This window comes from Gasterosteus aculeatus, chromosome X, assembly GCF_964276395.1.
Source record: "Gasterosteus aculeatus chromosome X, fGasAcu3.hap1.1, whole genome shotgun sequence".
NCBI classification, from domain to species: domain Eukaryota; kingdom Metazoa; phylum Chordata; class Actinopteri; order Perciformes; family Gasterosteidae; genus Gasterosteus; species Gasterosteus aculeatus.
Genome location: NC_135698.1, coordinates 19,177,900 through 19,194,800, shown reverse-complemented (window position 1 = coordinate 19,194,800; position 16,901 = coordinate 19,177,900). Strand labels below are relative to the sequence as shown.

Here is a 16,901-nt window from a genome sequence, read left to right as displayed (position 1 = left end):
CACGTCGCTCACGGTGCGGGCTTGTGCCGGTTAGTGATCTTCCTTCTTTTGCAGAAAACAAAGCGCGGACCACAGAGAATGACCTTTAGAGCAGCTGGTTATTGTCAAAACGCATGTAGGGGATGTGCTGCTTGTAAAGGATGAATCCGTGGGAACGCAGCACGTGTTGGAGGCCTGCACGCCGCATCCATCAGCGGGCCCCGACTCCGTGCACACAACAATGCGTCCGAGGGTCCCTGCTGGTTTAAGCGGCGTGTCAAATCCGAACGGCAGCCTCCTCCGTGCAAATGATCAATAGTGATGTTTTTTCAGGGAAATGCAAAATAATTGATTAAATGTAAGGCTGTCGACAGACTGCTCGGCAGAGTAATTGCGGATTAATGTTAATTTGATTTATTTTGGAATACATTTGAACATATAGGCTGCATAAGCATCATGTTAAGGTAACGTTTTTTTTTCTTCTTTTTGTTTGATTATTGTACACTTCCATAAACCATAAAACGTGTAGAGCTGCAGGCTGCTAAAAGACCCTCGATCCAAACCGTCTTCATTGGTCCTGAATCCATAGTTAACGCAGACTGTGTGTGTGGGTGTGTGTGTGAGGAGGGGGGGGGCTCGCCACAAGTTTCTCCGTCACTTGATTGCCGTGTGCGTCGAGGAGGGGGGGGGGGGGGGGGCTGTACTTCAGTCTGCACGCCATGTGGACACCGGTGCTGCTGCTGCTGCTCGCTCATCGCAAACCACCCGCACGCACGCACGCACGCACGCACATCGGAGCAGTGTGAGGGGAGGACGGTGCTCCACGGACAACTGCGTCCCACTCCTGAGAGCAAACATCTTTTACGACCTCCAGCACCGACTTCTGATCGCATCCGACTTTCACCCGATCACAGCTTTCTCATTCACGGCGGAGGGGAGCTGCGCGGACATTTGAGGTGAATTTCTGGAAACTGATTTCGACGGTACAGTCTGTTTGTGTCATGACTTTAAAGCATCTATTAGATTACCAGAACAAAAAGAGGTGACGCTACATCGGTTTGAATTATAACGTGCAATTATTCCGAATTAAAACCTCTGCTGACAGTTAAAAGGGGGGAAGTTGCTGGCAAGTCGTATATTCCTTTGGCACGCGGAATATATCATTTGCACCTTTTTAAAATAATGTTTAAAAACGAGCTGCTTTACTCTTGTTTGGTTTCAAAATGTAAAAAAAAAAAAAATCTTGTTAATGCAATTTTCTCAAAATGTAGGCCTGTAATTTTCTATCCTCTCTGTTGTCATGTTCAGCAGATCACGGAGTGGTGACCTAAAAAGCTCCGTTAATGGTTTATTATAAAAGCCTGACTTGGGGCTATTATATTGCTGCAATCTGACACATTTTAATAACGAACGTCGCCTGTGCAGCTTTCAGGCCTCCAAGGATGGACTCCATACCTGCGGGACGAGACGCCAGCTCTTCACCAAACTCCAAAGAACTTTCCTACCCGACCACCAAGAACCTGAAGCCCAACCAGGTCGGAGAGACGGTGCTGTACGGAATACCGATAGTGTCTTTGGTGATAGATGGCCAAGAGAGACTCTGCCTCGCACAGATATCAAACACGCTGTTGAAAACCTACAGCTATAACGAGATACACAACCGGCGCGTTGCGCTGGGAATCACCTGCGTCCAGTGCACGCCTGTCCAGCTGGAGATCCTGCGGAGAGCCGGTGCGATGCCCATCTCCTCCAGGCGCTGCGGGATGATCACCAAACGCGAGGCCGAGAGACTATGCAAGTCCTTTCTGGGAGCTCATGCGCCGCCTAAGCTCCCAGAAAATTTTGCTTTCGATGTTTCCCACGAATGCGCCTGGGGGAGTCGAGGTAACTTCATCCCGGCCAGATACAACAGCTCCAGGGCCAAGTGCATCAAGTGCTTCTATTGCAACATGTATTTCTCACCAAATAAATTCATATTTCATTCGCATCGCACCCCTGAGTCCAAATACACTCAGCCGGACGCAGCTAATTTTAATTCTTGGAGGCGGCATCTCAAGCTGTCCGATAAAGGGAGCCAGACAGACATTCTGCACGCGTGGGAAGACGTCAAGGCCATGTTCAATGGGGGCAGTCGCAAGAGGACGCTGCCCGGCTGCGGGTCCGAGTCCGGCTCTTCCCTAAAATCACATGGACACAGCCGTCCCCGCGAGTCACCCGACGTACCTGCAAAAATCCTCAGCAGCGAGGACAACCGGGGAGGCATGCCGAGCACGCGCAGCTACCCGGTCATACCCGTGCCCAGTAAAGGCTTCGGGATGCTGCAGAAGATCCCGCCGCCGCTCTTCCCCCACCCGTACGGCTTCCCGGCTTTCGGCCTGTGCCAGAAGAAAGACGACGGCGCGCTGGGAGAGCAGAGCAAAGCGGGCCTCCCGGGCGTCCTGTGGCCCGGTACCAAGGACAGCGCCTATCACACCTTCCCCATGTTCTGGCCCGCGACGGGCGCGCTGCCCATGCCTCCGTACCCCCATGCTCATCAAAAAACCCCAGCAGAGCTGCTGTGTCCTCCGAGACAGACCGACATGGACATCTCCGAGCACAGCGACCGGAGCACCAACACGTCCAAAGACAGCATGGTGGACAACGACCGGTGCTCCAGCACCCAGTCGGCGCGCAACGAAGACGACAAGTCGGGAGACGAGGCGAGGCCGCTGGAGGGGATGCCCCTCGCGCCCCGGAAAATCAGCTACGTCTCCGCGTTCAGACCCGTGATTAAAGACGCCGACTGCATCGCCAAGCTGTACGGCAACAGGGGCGCGTACAACGGGGGTCGGACCGGCTATTTATCACCGGATTTTTTGAGCGAGAGCTCGAGCTACAGGTCCGTGTCCCCCTGCGCGGACAGCGAGGGCGAGCCGGACGTGGACGTGGAGTCCAACAAGACCCCGGAGGAGGAGGAGGAGGAGGAGCAGCAGCCGGAGGAGTCCCGGCCGCTGCTCGCTGCGTGCTCCCGGACTCTCGGAGGCTTGGCTCACAGCGTCTCCCCAAGCGGCTCAGACTCCAGGAGCCTGCGGCAGAGCAGTCCGCTCGATTCCCCGAGAATGAGGCTCCTGCACGCGGCCCCGACGTGTGACAGAGAAGTGCAGAGCAAGCAGATCTCAGAGACCCACATGGCCGCGTCTTTCACCGAAGTGAGTGACTTAGAACCGAGAAACGCTGCGGTAATGTGACGATCCGCAAATGGGTTTCTTTCCTTGGCTGTTTGTGTGTTTTCAGCAGATGCTTCCGTGCTCTTGTGGCAAAATGTCTTTTATGTTAAAACAGTGAAAAACAGTAAAACTTTATTTAAATAAAAGTGTACACACTGCAACGTATAGAGTTTATTTTTAATTATTATTTTTGTTTAGTTGTAATTTAATTTTGCGAGACCTTTTTGCCATTTGAAGAGTTGAAAGAAGTGGTGATTGTGTCTTCTTCAGGTGTACACAGCGGAGAGGGCTGCGCTGCAACAAAGGAGCAGCCCGTATCACTTCACACCTGCGAATTACAAGACGGCAGCACTTACAACAAATGGTTCGACTCTTTTTTTGTTTTTGTCAAAGTAAAAAAAACAACATTTCGCTGTAAAAAAAAGAAAAAGAAAAAAAAACACGAAATAGAGGTTTCGAATTACGTCCATTTATTTTCTCTTAAGATGAGAGTGCAAGTAAAGAGGAGCCGTCGTCCACAGTGGGGGAGATCGAAACGAAATCGTTTAATGAACAAAGCAGTGATGAGAACCAGCGAGAGCCAGATGACGGTAAGTTACACCAAGGTTCGCGAGTTTTAACAAATAGAATATGGGCCCTACCTTTTGCAGATAGAGAAATATGATTTATTTTTTTATGTATTCAGGCGAAGACGCGCCAGCTAGAGCTCAGCCGTCACAAAGAGCCATAGAAAGTCTGGCAAAAGGTAAGACTTATGTCTTTCCTTGAGATTAAACGATTGACAGATAACAGTATTATTTATTAATAATACGAATATTCACAATATTTATAATTAATATAATTAAAAATATAATTTGTCAATAAAATGTACAGTTACAGATTATATTGTCCTCTCTCAGCGTTGCCTTGAGGCAGATTATTTGGCATCCGTCCCCAAAATTACAAAGCTTTTTTTTTTATATACAGGCCCAAGAAGACCTGCTCGAAATACTCAATATAAATGATCTCCCCATCAGTGTCATTAAGAATAGGAAAAACTGTCCCAAGGAATCCTGCTGTACCTCTTCTCCTCCTCCAACGTCCTCTATTTTGTCTGCTTTTTAGAGGAGCTACAGAAGCAGCTGTTAGAGCAAGTTGAGCTGAGGAAAAAGCTGGAACGAGAATTTCAAAACTTAAAAGGTAAGCTAAATTCATGGAAACCCTGCTCTCCGACTATCTTTATGGCTTTTCTTGTAACCAGACTAAAAAATCCCTCTGCTGTTAAGTGCTGCTCCCCTGTCATGTTTGTGAGTCAGACCAAAGCATCATGCTGCCAGGACCAAATCCACCTCAGTGGAATGCATGTGCTCCTCTCTGCAGAGAAAAACATCTTTTAAAGGGTGCTTCAGGAAGGAGCTCCTTTCAAAACCTTTTAATCCTTCAGCAATGATTTTGGGGGATTATTATTTTTTTTTATTAACCTTCCGAACACAAAACATCCGTGCAGCTTCAGAAACAATTGAAGAAAGTTCAACGTCAACAACAGAAACCAGAAGTTGTTGGCATTATGAATGAACAGAACATTAAAAAAGGGAGGGTAATGTGAAAAAAAGTTACAAAATATCCGTGTTGACATTTTGGGATCACACTGCAAAGTGTGACGAAATAATTCTGTGGGTAATAATAAAAGTAAGTAAAAGCAATTGGATATCTGCATTTGTATTCATAAAAACTCAACCCCGGTGCTGTAGAGATCTCTATTCTTAATATAGAAACTGTAGCCACATCAGAAGCTACATGTGAATCTCTTTAACTGACCGTAACTCTGTCATAAGGGAAACACTCCTTGTCAAATGTCAAATGTCATTTATCTGTGCAACATGGGGAAAACGAATGACTCTGTGTTGCGTTACAAAGGTATTAAAAAGTATTTCTCAAAGGGGTCCATGTAATGCGGATCAGTCTTCATCGTCTTTTGAACGTACACCTAAACAAGGATCATTTAAACAAAAATCTCAAGTTTGACCCGTTTGTTGTTTTAATATATTTGGTTCTCAGCAAATGAATCTCTCTTAAGATGGATTTGGGGCTTGGATCCCTTTCTAACAAAAGTAATATCAGTTCTCTCTGATGCTTAATTCAAAGCTGATTTAACATGAATATTATAAATATTACTACTTTATTATCTTTTTGCATTTTGGATTCATTGCAGTTTGATGAACACAAAGCATGAAAAGACATCTCATATCCTCCGTTTTATATTTGTTCTCTTTTACTCTAAATTGCCAACAATGTGGGTTATTATGCACAAAAAAAACATTTAAGGATGAAGGAAAACTTCAGCAAAACTGTCTCAACCGGTCCTGGACATATTCAGATTGTGTTTATTTTGAATAGAGGATAGAGGATTAGAATAGACCTGCTTTTACAAACTGTTTAAACTCTTCCTGCGCAGGTTTCTTAAATTTAAATTGACTGAAATTGTTCTAAACTTAATTGTGTTCAAACATTCTATTTGGCTGTTTCCACACCAGCCTCTAAAGTTGTTCTTTGCGTCTTCTTCTTGAGAACAGCGCCCTCTAGAGGCGGAGGATCATTGGACCGGATCAACGCCGTTTATCTCCTAGAAGCAATATTCCTAAATTCTTCATCCAACTAACCTCCCGGTCCTTCAGTTTATATTTTCATATGAGTGGACTGCTCATTAGAATTATTATTAAGTATTCACAGTATAGTTGAATTAACGACGCGTGTGTACGAATGAGGCTTTAATGGATGCTTGCGGTATTATTGCTCACCGCATTACTGACCAAAATGTGACATTTGTTTCTCAGATAATTTTCAGGATCAAATGAAGAGGGAACTTTCCTACAGAGAGGAGATGGTTCAGCAGCTTCACATCGTCAGAGGTGAGAGAAATAAAGCAGAGGGAGCGGATGCAGCAGTGTGGATTCACCGATTTACCCATGTGATGGATGATGGGATTTATGCTCAAAATCCTCTGTGTATATTCGATATCAAGGATTGGCCTGAGTTGTCTGCCGGCTGTAATTTACTATGCAAAATCCGTTAAATAAACGCACGAATCACCCAGCATTTAAGCGGAAAATAGTCTTTTTACATTTGATCGTGCTCAATTTGCTTAGTTCCACTTATTACATAGAGGCATACATTACCATGTTAAATACAGTCATGAATCTACGTGATGCAAATTTCTTCTTTCATTCCGATATTGACCTGCAGCTCCATCAAAGATTTGGACAAGTTCATAAATCATTGTAATCAGTGGATCAGCAGTTTGGCAGATTATATTTCTGCAGCATGCAGAAGATGATTCTAGACGGACACCTGTCAGTGCACATTAGACAACATCAAGCAGCCCATTATTGAAACAAGATGCCTTATCGATGCAATATTCAAATCATCAACACATGTGTGTTTACAGTTCATCACACAGATTTACCATCACCTGCAAGTACACTATTGATTGTTTTATCTCCTTCTCCATAGAAGCTCAGGACGCTTTACACCATTTTTCGTGTAAGATGTTGACTCCTCGCCAATGCAGCGGATCCTGCTCCTTCAAATCTCCTCTGTTACCGCCCTGAATCAGATTACTCATTAGAAGGAAACAAAAGACTCCTGTCAGCCCATGGAAAACCTCCAAGGAGTCAAATTAAAAGAAGACTAACTTGTAATTATTTGTAATATTACAAAATGTGTATCACCCCCATCAGTATTTATTTCAACATCTTGCATACATTGTAATTTGTTTTCCTGAAATTATACCTTGATGATATGTATTATTTGTGGCAAAGTGCAATGACAATATATCTCGTAATAGTTCTAGGTTGTGGTTTCGTTATGGTTGTTGTTGTTGTTGTTGCTGTTGTTGTTTTTCTTTTCAATAATGATGAACCAATTAATTGCTCCTTGTCCTCTCAGTAATTAAGCCTCATTGCTGTATTCTTCTTTGCAGGCAAATAGTTTCCTTTAGATGTAATGCACTTTAAACCAATGATGGGAATTACCATTAAAAAAAAACATGTGCATTTAAATAGGTCTACATTGTAGTGGTCAAACATGCCCTTTTGTCTGAAAACATTGAAGTTCTAGGCTGAGGATCACCGGTGAACTAGCAACGTATATTTGAGTAACCTATTTGTTCATGTAGCCTAATAGTCGATTTAATCACTAATAAATATATTTATTTAATAAAGAAATGTGGATTCTTGCCCTCAGCACTTAATTACCTTTCTTGAGCTGAAATGATAATATTTTAACAATTCTATTCTCTAAGGAGAAGCGATTCGCTTCACCTTTGAATTTACGCGAAACGTTCACCTTTGAATAAGTGAAAGTGATGATTCGTTTGTTTAGCTCGAACACAAACACGAAGCTACCCATGAGAAACACTTTCATTTAAGCGTTCTTTTCTGTTCCACTGGCCATCGAAAAAATGCAACAATCAATTATGTTTACTGTCTAAAAGCTATTCATTTGATCAATTGATTGATTAGACAAAATATTGTTCAGACGATAGAATGTCAAGAAGGAGACAACACAAGTTCCGAGACGTGAAATCTTCACGTTTTGGGGGGGGGGGAATTCGTGATTCAGGGTTAAAACAATCGAGAAAAGTATCTTTACAGTCAGGGAAATAGCAAATATAAAAATTGCATGAATATAATTTACGAGCTCGACCTGCAGTCCGATTTTTGTTGTATCTCTTTTATACTTGCAGGACCACATTAAAATGAAACGGTATATTTCAGCCTTAGCCTTATTCCATTGATGCCCCACAGTTGTACGTGTGGCGGCAGCGCCCCCTTCTGTTTCTAGTGAAGAAGTGACACAAATTTGAATTTGCGCTCTCCCTTGAGGATGGCTATTGCGCATGCGCACCAAATGTAACAAGATGGCGGACAGTGCGGAACTGAAGGTAATGCGAGTCCCTTCATTAGCTTGGCAAATAGACGTTTCATATCGTGAGAATTGGATTTCGAGCCACAACACCAGTGTAACTGGACAATAGAGACCCAGAGAATTTCGTTAACAAAGCATATAATACCAAAACAACAGAGCAGTGGGGACCGGCAAACTGTTAGCTGGCTGGCTAGCTCGTTAGCATTAGCTTTGTTATTGTTGCCGACGTTCCGTTAGGCTGCCTCTGCTGTGGGACTCACCTGCAGATAAGGGCATATATCGCTTTTAGAAATATATTTTAAAAATACACATAAGTGGCAACCTTTTCATCCCGCCGACGCTGTAGTGTTAGCCAAATGACATTGTCAGCAGTTCCCCAAGTGGAACATAAAGTCTGTTTTTAAAATCGGGCTCTGTCTATTCCCTGGAAGACAAGAGCCATTTAGCATTCATTAGCGTTAACGTTAGTTCTGATATGATGTGACTATGGACCATGAAATACAGCTGCTATCCACAGTCTGGTTGGTGGTTATGTAACCTATATGATGGATTACTAATCTAATACATGAGATTGAGTGTATACTGTACGATTAGGGTTTGTTTGTCAGTTTACGTTGAACCGGCATCACACTGGCGCTGCCGGCTAAATCTACGCTGTCCACGTTAGTCTCTAAAATGTAGGCTATTGATTAATACATAAACGTATTAAAACGCTCATTGTTATACGTTTACGTTTTGATCTGCTTCCTTCTTCGACAAATCTCGGCGCTGTTGACACTGTTCTCCTCATATGAGCTGTTCTTCGTCCATACAGTGTGAAAGTTCATCTCTTTTATCAAATACATATTATTGCGTCACATTTCCTAGTATAAAAACCCCAGATTTTAGAGGCTAGTCACTGTTATTCACAGCACGTTACACTGGTTGAACATGGGTACGTTTACAACCTGAATGAAATGACCTCTGAGCATTCAAAATGTTTTGGTTTCATCACAAAGGCGTTAATCTGGTCATTTTAAGAATTTGTGTTGTTAATCTGATTATCAGCGTTACACTGTACTGTCGCATGTGTTTGGTTGAGAATAGAAATCCTGTGCCATTAGCTTGTTGATGATCCACACACTGTGTATTTTTACTTGCTTACTTATGTGCGGTCTAACGCCAAAGAGCATCTCAGCCAAAACTATCAGAGGTTTTGTTTGTCTGTTAAATATAAGACACAATGATGCTTTTAATGTGTGTCTTTTTTTTATAGATACTAACTGGACAAAGGGAAAAAAAACTGAATGAATGAAGGAATCTTGTTCTAAGAATTAGGGTAATTCTTTAAACTGGTTAATTAAACCACTTTTTTTTCCTTCACCAGCAAATGGTAATGAGCCTTAGAGTTTCGGAGCTCCAAGTGTTGTTGGGGTATGCAGGACGGAATAAGCACGGGCGCAAACACGAACTCTTGACCAAAGCTCTGCACCTACTCAAGGCCGGTTGCAGTCCCGCAGTGCAGATGAAGATCAAAGAGCTCTACAGGCGGCGCTTCCCAACCAAAATGGTTTCGCCGGTCGACCTGGCTCTGCCCAGCGTTCACTCTGCCTCCACCCTGCCTGCTGGCCTGGCCCAGCTGGGATTTGACAGTCGCGGTTCTGCATCGCCTCTACTGCCTGTTTCTTTACTTGGGCCTAAACAGGAGCTGGGTTTGCCTCACCTCCCCTCCGCCCTTCACCCCGTGCATCCTGATGTCAAGCTCCAGAGACTGCCGTTCTACGACGTACTGGATGAGCTCATTAAGCCGACCAGCCTGGGTCAGTTCACCACTTCGCTTTGTAGTAGTAACAGCTCGCTTTTATCTCTACATATTGATGCAGCAGTATGACCTGCTTAGTAAAAGTCTGTCGAGAGAGTTCTCTGCGTGCTTTCCTTCTGACTGTTCTGTTCTGTTTCTTGGTATTTCTTTTGTAGCTTCAGACAACAGTCAGCGGTTCCAGGAAGCGTGTTATGCTTTCGCCTTAACACCACAGCAAGTTCAACAGATCAGCAGCTCCATGTAAGTGATGTGAGAAAAGAAGAAATAACACTGTGAAAGAAACGTTTTAATGTACCGTTTACATGGTTTTGAGAGCAGGTACTTTCTAACACAGCAAGCAATCCGAGTTAATATGTAGGTATTGGATTGATCAGGTAGATCTGACTTCTCTCTTAAATCTTTAGGGACATATCTGGGACCAAATGTGACTTTGCAGTTCAAGTTCAGTTAAGGTATGTCTAACCCCTCTTATACCCAAGAAGGCTATCTTGTTAGAGTTGGCTGCATTTGACACAACTGAAATTGTAAAATAAGCCTCGTGTCAACTAGAACCACATTTCTTTTTGACATTTGTCCCTCAACATTTGAGCTTCCACTTCTTTAATGCTTTTGTATTTCTTCAGATTTTGTTTATCGGAGACGAGCTGTCCTCAGGACGATCATTTCCCCCCTAATCTCTGCGTGAAGGTGAACGGCAAACCCTGTAATCTCCCGGTAAGTCCAGACAAATTCTTGTCAGACTTCCATGTCAAATGTTCTGTGTAACACACCAACCGTTAGTGAGAATCAAGGTCACTGATGTCTGATGTTTTGTCTTCAGGGATATCTTCCTCCAACCAAAAATGGAGTTGAACCGAAAAGGCCCAGCCGCCCCATTAACATAACTTCTCTTGTCCGACTCTCCACCACTGTCCCCAACACAATTGTTGTGTCATGGACTTCAGAAATTGGGAGGGTAAGAAAACAAAAGCAAAGTGTTAAGAGTAACTTGTCATCTTCCATTAAGGAGGACACTCTCCGGTTTAACTTGTTTCCCTCCTTTTGTCTTTGTTTTGCCAGAGTTTTTCTGTGGCTGTCTACCTGGTAAGACAGCAGTCGTCTGCCGTGTTGTTGCAAAAACTACGGGCCAAAGGAATTAGGAACCCTGACCACTCCAGAGCTTTGAGTAAGTTTCCTCAGGAATTTGCAGTGAGAATATAGAACAGGTGTTGCCTCTACATCTTTAGTAGAATAACATTATATAACTTTGTTCATGTAGTGAATCCTGTTCATTTGTGTTGGACCGCGTAGTCTCCAGGATTAAATGTAGGTTCTGTAAAAGTATTCAGTTCTCGAAAATAGCCAATTTTCTTTTGCATTACCTGGAAAATGCAATGTTCCTCTTTAACTTGGTGCACGCTATGTAGTTAGAGGATTATTTGGGGTGTAGTTTGAGATCCTAAAGCACAAATTAATGTTTGGATTAAACAAAGTCATAATCACTTTGTTGTGTGTTTCTTTTTCTTCTCACAGTCAAAGAGAAATTAACAGCTGATCCAGAGAGTGAGATCGCCACCACCAGCCTACGAGTCTCCCTCCTGTGTCCTGTAAATACTTCTCTGCATATTCATCGTCGTTCCGTGTTTCCCATAGGTTTACAACTTCAGCCGACGGGAATAGTAGTCGGGTGAACGTTTGTTTCAGCCGGGGTGGGGGGTTGTACTCTGTCCGCAAACAGACATATTTGTGTACGTGTCGGGTTTTTTTTCACACTTTTCTGGTGGGGTGGGGGACACTGCACATATCGTTCTCATAGTCATTTTGAAAAGTTTACAGAGTAACCTACGAGAAGAAGCTGTGCTGGGTTTTTCCTGTGCCGATGTGAGGGTTTCGGGACAGAGGATGTTGCATGTGCACAGACTGTGAAGCCCTCTGAGGCTCATTTGTAATTTGCGATTTTGGGCTGTACAAAATGAAATGAATTGAATTAGTATATATTCAATACATCTACAGTACCTGTCAAAGGTTTGGACACACATTCTCACTCACTTGAATCAAAGTGTGTCCAAACCTTTGACTGGTACTGTGTATAAAATGTATTCCTGATTTTAATTGTGGATTCGTTATTAAGTGTTTAACAGCTGTATTTCATTTCACTGACAGAAGGACAACATTTGCTCTGCTTTTCACCATATACTGTATTCTTAGATGGAACACTGTTCCGTTTACCTTTATTTATTTTGTTTGTTTGTTTGTTTTGTTTTTGTTCAAGCTGGGAAAGATGAGGCTGACGATCCCCTGCAGAGCGTTGACATGTTCTCACCTTCAGTGCTTCGATGCTACACTTTACATCCAAATGAATGAGAAGAAGCCGACCTGGGTGTGTCCTGTCTGTGACAAGAAGGCGCCCTATGAGCACCTCATCATCGACGGGTGAGACAACGAGTCACACATTCCTGCTAGATTACTGTCTCAAGTTTCTTTTGTCTATTTGGTTTTCCACTGCGGGTGGGAAGCCCCTTAAGGCCGGCGCGTGCTTCTGCGTTTTCGTTTGCGTCGTTGCGTCGACGCACTCGTTTCACTTCATGGTTCTGCGTGTGTTGCAGAGCAATTCACCGCCAGAACAACAGGCGGAGTTACGTGTTTTGTTGAAGACGACCTAGAGAGTCACGTCTATTTATTTATTTATCGTAGACTTTATTGCCCCGTGCATCGCCACTGCTGCTTTTCATCGCGGACACATTTGTCCCGTATTTTCCTCCACAACTTTGTTCCTCTCGACCGGCAAACCGGCGTTTGCGGCGATCTCCCTCCATTAATCCAACCCGCTTCTACAACCCGCCAATTGTAGGTCATATTTACACCTTTCTTCTGACAAAAGTTCTTCAATCTGATCCGTTCTCTCGTAAACATTCTTTGTTTTAATAATGGCGGTATCGGGCTGTGAAAGCGGAAATGTGAGACTCCGTAAAGGACGTAGTTAGCGGACCAATCGCAGCCTGGTGCGCTGCGGGAGGCTTGCGTCGCTTTCGACACTGAGGAGGAGAGAAGAGGAGCAGGAGGAGGAGGGAGGAGGTGTGAAAAGCGACGCGAGGGACACGCAGGGGGGTCTTGCGTCTGCGTCGCTCTGAAAACGCAGAAGCATAAACTAGGCTTGAGTGGAGCCGAAATGTAAACTTCGGCGGAGACTTTTTTGTTGTGTTTGCTAAAACCAAAAACGAAGATAAAAAATGATTCATCATTTTTGACAGAAAATCCTTCTTTTTGAACTTTGATAAGGCACAACCTTTCCTGTAACATATTTCATCTCATTTGTATCTGAAAGTTAGAGAAACACATCTTAATGGCATCTTTATAACGTGCCACTGATACTGTATTTTCAAAACTAAGTATGATAGAGTACTAAAGCCATTGTACTTATGGTTGCAAAGTTGTCAAACTGTAAATACATCTTCTGCTTTCACAGGTTGTTCATGGAAATCTTGAATAGCTGTTCTGACTGTGATGAAATCCAGTTCAACGAAGATGGAAACTGGTCCCCCATGAGGTCAAAGAAAGAAGTGCAGGATGTGTCGGCTTCGTACAACGGCGTAGACAGCGGTATGTCACCAGTGGATTTCAGGTTCTCCGAGTGCAGAAGTCATTGAGAGCTGTGAGCAAAGTGTGAGTTAACGGTTCCTGTGTAGATTCGTCTCGGACCGATACGCATGTGCAGAAACGGGGATCGTCTCATGACAACAGCAGGAATGTTGATGTGATTGACCTGACACTGGATAGCTCCTCAGAGGAGGAGCTCGATGATGAGCCGCCTTTTAAAAGGCCCTGTCCCTCACTGTCCCCCGTCTCTCCACCTCCGAGCAAGGGGTAAGTCTCTAAACCCTAAAGAGGAAGTTAGACGCAGATAAGCATTTTGGAATCTTGACACTCCGCTCAGTTGCATTATGTTGTATGTATCTAACGTGATGTGTCGCTGTTTCCTCTCAAGAGTACTGAACCTACACAGCCCGTCCCCACCCGTGAGCAGAGCCCCCAGCATGCCAAACGTGGAGACCAGCTACATCCCTCCCCCTCCGCCTCTCATCCAGGACTATCGCCACTATTATCACACAGCCAGTGACCTGCCAGGTACCGCTGTCAAAAATACAACAATGCCCATATGAACGTCGAAATTATAATTGATCACCGTTTTCCTTTTAAAGTTACCACTGTCTTGTTCCTGAGATGGGCTGATGTGATATGTCCCAATAGTCACGTGTGACCCTGCTGCTGGGACCCACTTGATTTAATTAGCTTAATCTGCTCATTATATTATTAACCTTAGCTAAGTTTTGACACGGAGTGCTAACAAGGTCACCGATCCCTTTCAACTTTAGCAGTCAAAGCCACTGCGCCACCTGGTAATTGTCGTAGTATAGGGTAGAGTTGTGTTTTCAATGAATCCTACCGTAATCTCCTCCATAAGCCGTGTGTCATAGTCACTGCTGCACTCTAGCTGCTGATGGTGTTGGTAAGGGAACCAAACTATAAGGCAAGAATCTTTCCACTGTCAGTACGGACAGGAGGAATGATTGCAGCAACCAATGATTCGCTCAATGTACATAAGCCAATCAGATTTGTTTGTCAAATGTTAATTGGAATGGAAAAGGGGAATCAACTTTTTTCCTTTTCTTCCAGATCTAAATTTCTTCTCCTTCCTCCAAGGCGACAATCCGGTAAATTGACTCAAGCACATACACATTTGCAGCATCGTACTGAGGTGCGTTTTTTTGTCACGCTGTTACATTATTCCTCACTCTTTTCTATCCTGTTAGCATTACAACATGGTGATGGCTGCTGCGGCAGCTGCATCGGCATCCGCCTCAGAGGACCACGACTTGCTCCTCAACCGTTTCCTGCCCTACGGCTCCTCTCAGATGCTGCGGGAGCAGCCGGGCACCCCGGGCAGCAGCACGCTGGCAGCCACCAACGGAGGCAGCAACAGTGGCAGCACCAGCAGCTTGGTGTCTTCGAGCAGTTTGCGGGACCGCGACAAAGACCGAGAGAGGGACAGGGACCGAGAACGGGACCGGGACCGGGACAGCCACGTCATCTCGGGATCGTCGAGGTCCTCGGTGGAAGCTGCGGCGGCGGCCGCTATTTATGGCTCCATGTCGGACGTTATCTCTCTCGACTAGATCCACAAAAAAACAGAGACATGGGAGACCTGGAGAACAGTTCTTTGTAAATACGGAAGGGGTAGATGAAAGAACACAGTGCTATGTACAGAGAGGAAAATCTATTTTCAACTTATGTGTATATAAACTTCGGACACCGCTTGTCCAGTGAGTGACTTCAGTTAATATTTTTCTGTGAATACTGAAGGCCTTTTCACATTTCTTCATGTGGTCCTTTGATTATATTGTACCTTTTGTACCTGGTTTTTACGGTTTTATTTCAATATTCCATGTCAATTGCATTATTTCAGTATATGTGCACAGAACCCAATGAGGTGACACCTTATGTAACGTAATATTTAAAGTATAAAGAAAATGGGCATTGTTATAGATGTACAAACGGCAAGTCACAGCAAAACAGGAAAATGTCTAACACTTTATCTTCTAATAAGGCATTGTTTCTGTCAAAACGGCTTTGACAGCAGAAAGATGTGGCCGTTTCTGCCGTCACCGTAGAAGACAAAGATGCTGTGGTCATTTTATTTTTCCAGGAATTATTTATGATGTAAGTTATGTTGTATGTACGCTGTTTTATAAAGAAGCATTCCTTATGCCTCTAGGAACTGTTGCCACTAGAATCAGAACGCTACGTCCTCCTGTTGTCACATCTCTGCACCCTTTTCGCCCGTTTCATTTAATCAAATGCGAGCCGAGTTGTATAGTTTGGACTATACCTAGAATACATATGCATTGGGAGTAAGTCAGTGTTGTAAAATCAGGCTTTTTTTTTGATGGGCACAAGTCCAGCAAGCCGCTGCGTCTGTGTGCTTCATCTAAAGCACACCTGTTTTATTTAGAATACCACAACAGCACAAGGGTTTGTTGACGTCTTTCAAGACATCTAGTTTCATTTCTGTCAGTTTTAGCACTTGATCTTTGTCTAACGGCCGTGTGGAGCAGTGGCTCTCACTGTTTCAGGGAACACCTCCAGGGTTGTGTGCAGCTGTGTATGTCCCTGCAAGTTGCCTGATCGCTCACCTGTTGTGTGCTATGCAGCTCTGTGCTGAGGATACAGGATGCATTGCCTTTTGGGCAAGTCTCTGCGTCAGCCTGTGAGAGAACAGGGATAGCTCATTCTTTTCATTGTACCACAACATGCATTCTGGCCCTGAAGTTGAAACCATTGAAGTTATTAAGCACGCATCCTCTCCCTCTACTTTCTTGCCTTGTGCTTACAATTGGGATTATTTATTATCATATTTTAAGCATTTGTTTGATTTGTGGATATGCATTGCTGTCTTTGTCACATGTGATATTTCTTTTGTAATTATCTAATGAATCCTATTTAAAGATGTCATGGCTGCTTGACATGCATTGTAACGTTTTCTTGGTTTTACTATCAGATGTCAATAACTCAATAGAGGCTTTGATCATTTTGAACCGCTACGAGGTGTACTGTGCTGTTTGATACTACCCTCTTATGGGAAGGGCATTGAGAACACCATGTTTAACGCTAGTTTAGAATTGGTGTCATATTACAGTTTTTTTTCCCCAAATCCAAAAGTTGTTGAAACATCTGACTTAGAAGAGCACAAACGTCCTCCTCATGTTAATGCTAAAGGGAAACATAATCTGTGAGCCATGAATTTCTATCCGTCAAGCAGAAGACTTTTTAATTTGGCATCTGAATCAGAAATTACAAAAATAAGTAATGGTGCATAGTTATTCATTCATTTCAATCCCAAAGTTGTTGGACAATATTTATACCCAGCCCCTAAGAGGACACCTAACAGGAACGCAGGCCCCACGGCCTACACACACACAGACGCGTCTTTCAAACTGTATAACCTGTATATTACACACTGTGCTAGGTTTGCA

General features: G+C 43.8%; 2 protein-coding genes across 5 annotated transcripts; both read left to right on the top strand.

The window, feature by feature from the left end:
- The first annotated feature begins 658 nt into the window (after positions 1 to 658).
- skor1b (SKI family transcriptional corepressor 1b) lies at positions 659 to 7,090 on the top strand. 4 transcript variants are annotated; one of them, XM_040164056.2, is made up of 8 exons: positions 659 to 935; positions 1,405 to 3,167; positions 3,456 to 3,549; positions 3,671 to 3,775; positions 3,871 to 3,930; positions 4,290 to 4,364; positions 5,999 to 6,073; positions 6,678 to 7,090. In XM_040164056.2, exons 2-8 carry the CDS (start codon positions 1,422 to 1,424, stop codon positions 6,770 to 6,772), a joined length of 2,250 nt encoding a protein of 749 aa, XP_040019990.2. In that variant the 5' UTR covers positions 659 to 935; positions 1,405 to 1,421; the 3' UTR covers positions 6,773 to 7,090. The 4 variants fall into 4 exon arrangements, with proteins under 4 accessions (XP_040019990.2, XP_040019989.2, XP_040019991.2 ...); XM_040164055.2 differs by having other exon boundaries at positions 6,675 to 7,090; XM_040164057.2 differs by lacking the exon at positions 3,871 to 3,930 and having other exon boundaries at positions 6,675 to 7,090.
- A 945-nt stretch (positions 7,091 to 8,035) lies between these two features.
- Positions 8,036 to 16,469, top strand: pias1b (protein inhibitor of activated STAT, 1b). Its single transcript, XM_078083425.1, has 14 exons — positions 8,036 to 8,106; positions 9,457 to 9,889; positions 10,047 to 10,131; positions 10,296 to 10,343; positions 10,515 to 10,605; positions 10,712 to 10,846; positions 10,951 to 11,056; positions 11,404 to 11,477; positions 12,143 to 12,303; positions 13,337 to 13,470; positions 13,557 to 13,734; positions 13,856 to 13,995; positions 14,545 to 14,582; positions 14,682 to 16,469. The coding sequence occupies exons 1-14, from the start codon at positions 8,062 to 8,064 to the stop codon at positions 15,042 to 15,044; spliced, it is 2,031 nt and encodes a 676-aa protein (XP_077939551.1). The 5' UTR covers positions 8,036 to 8,061; the 3' UTR covers positions 15,045 to 16,469.
- Positions 16,470 to 16,901: the final 432 nt, after the last annotated feature.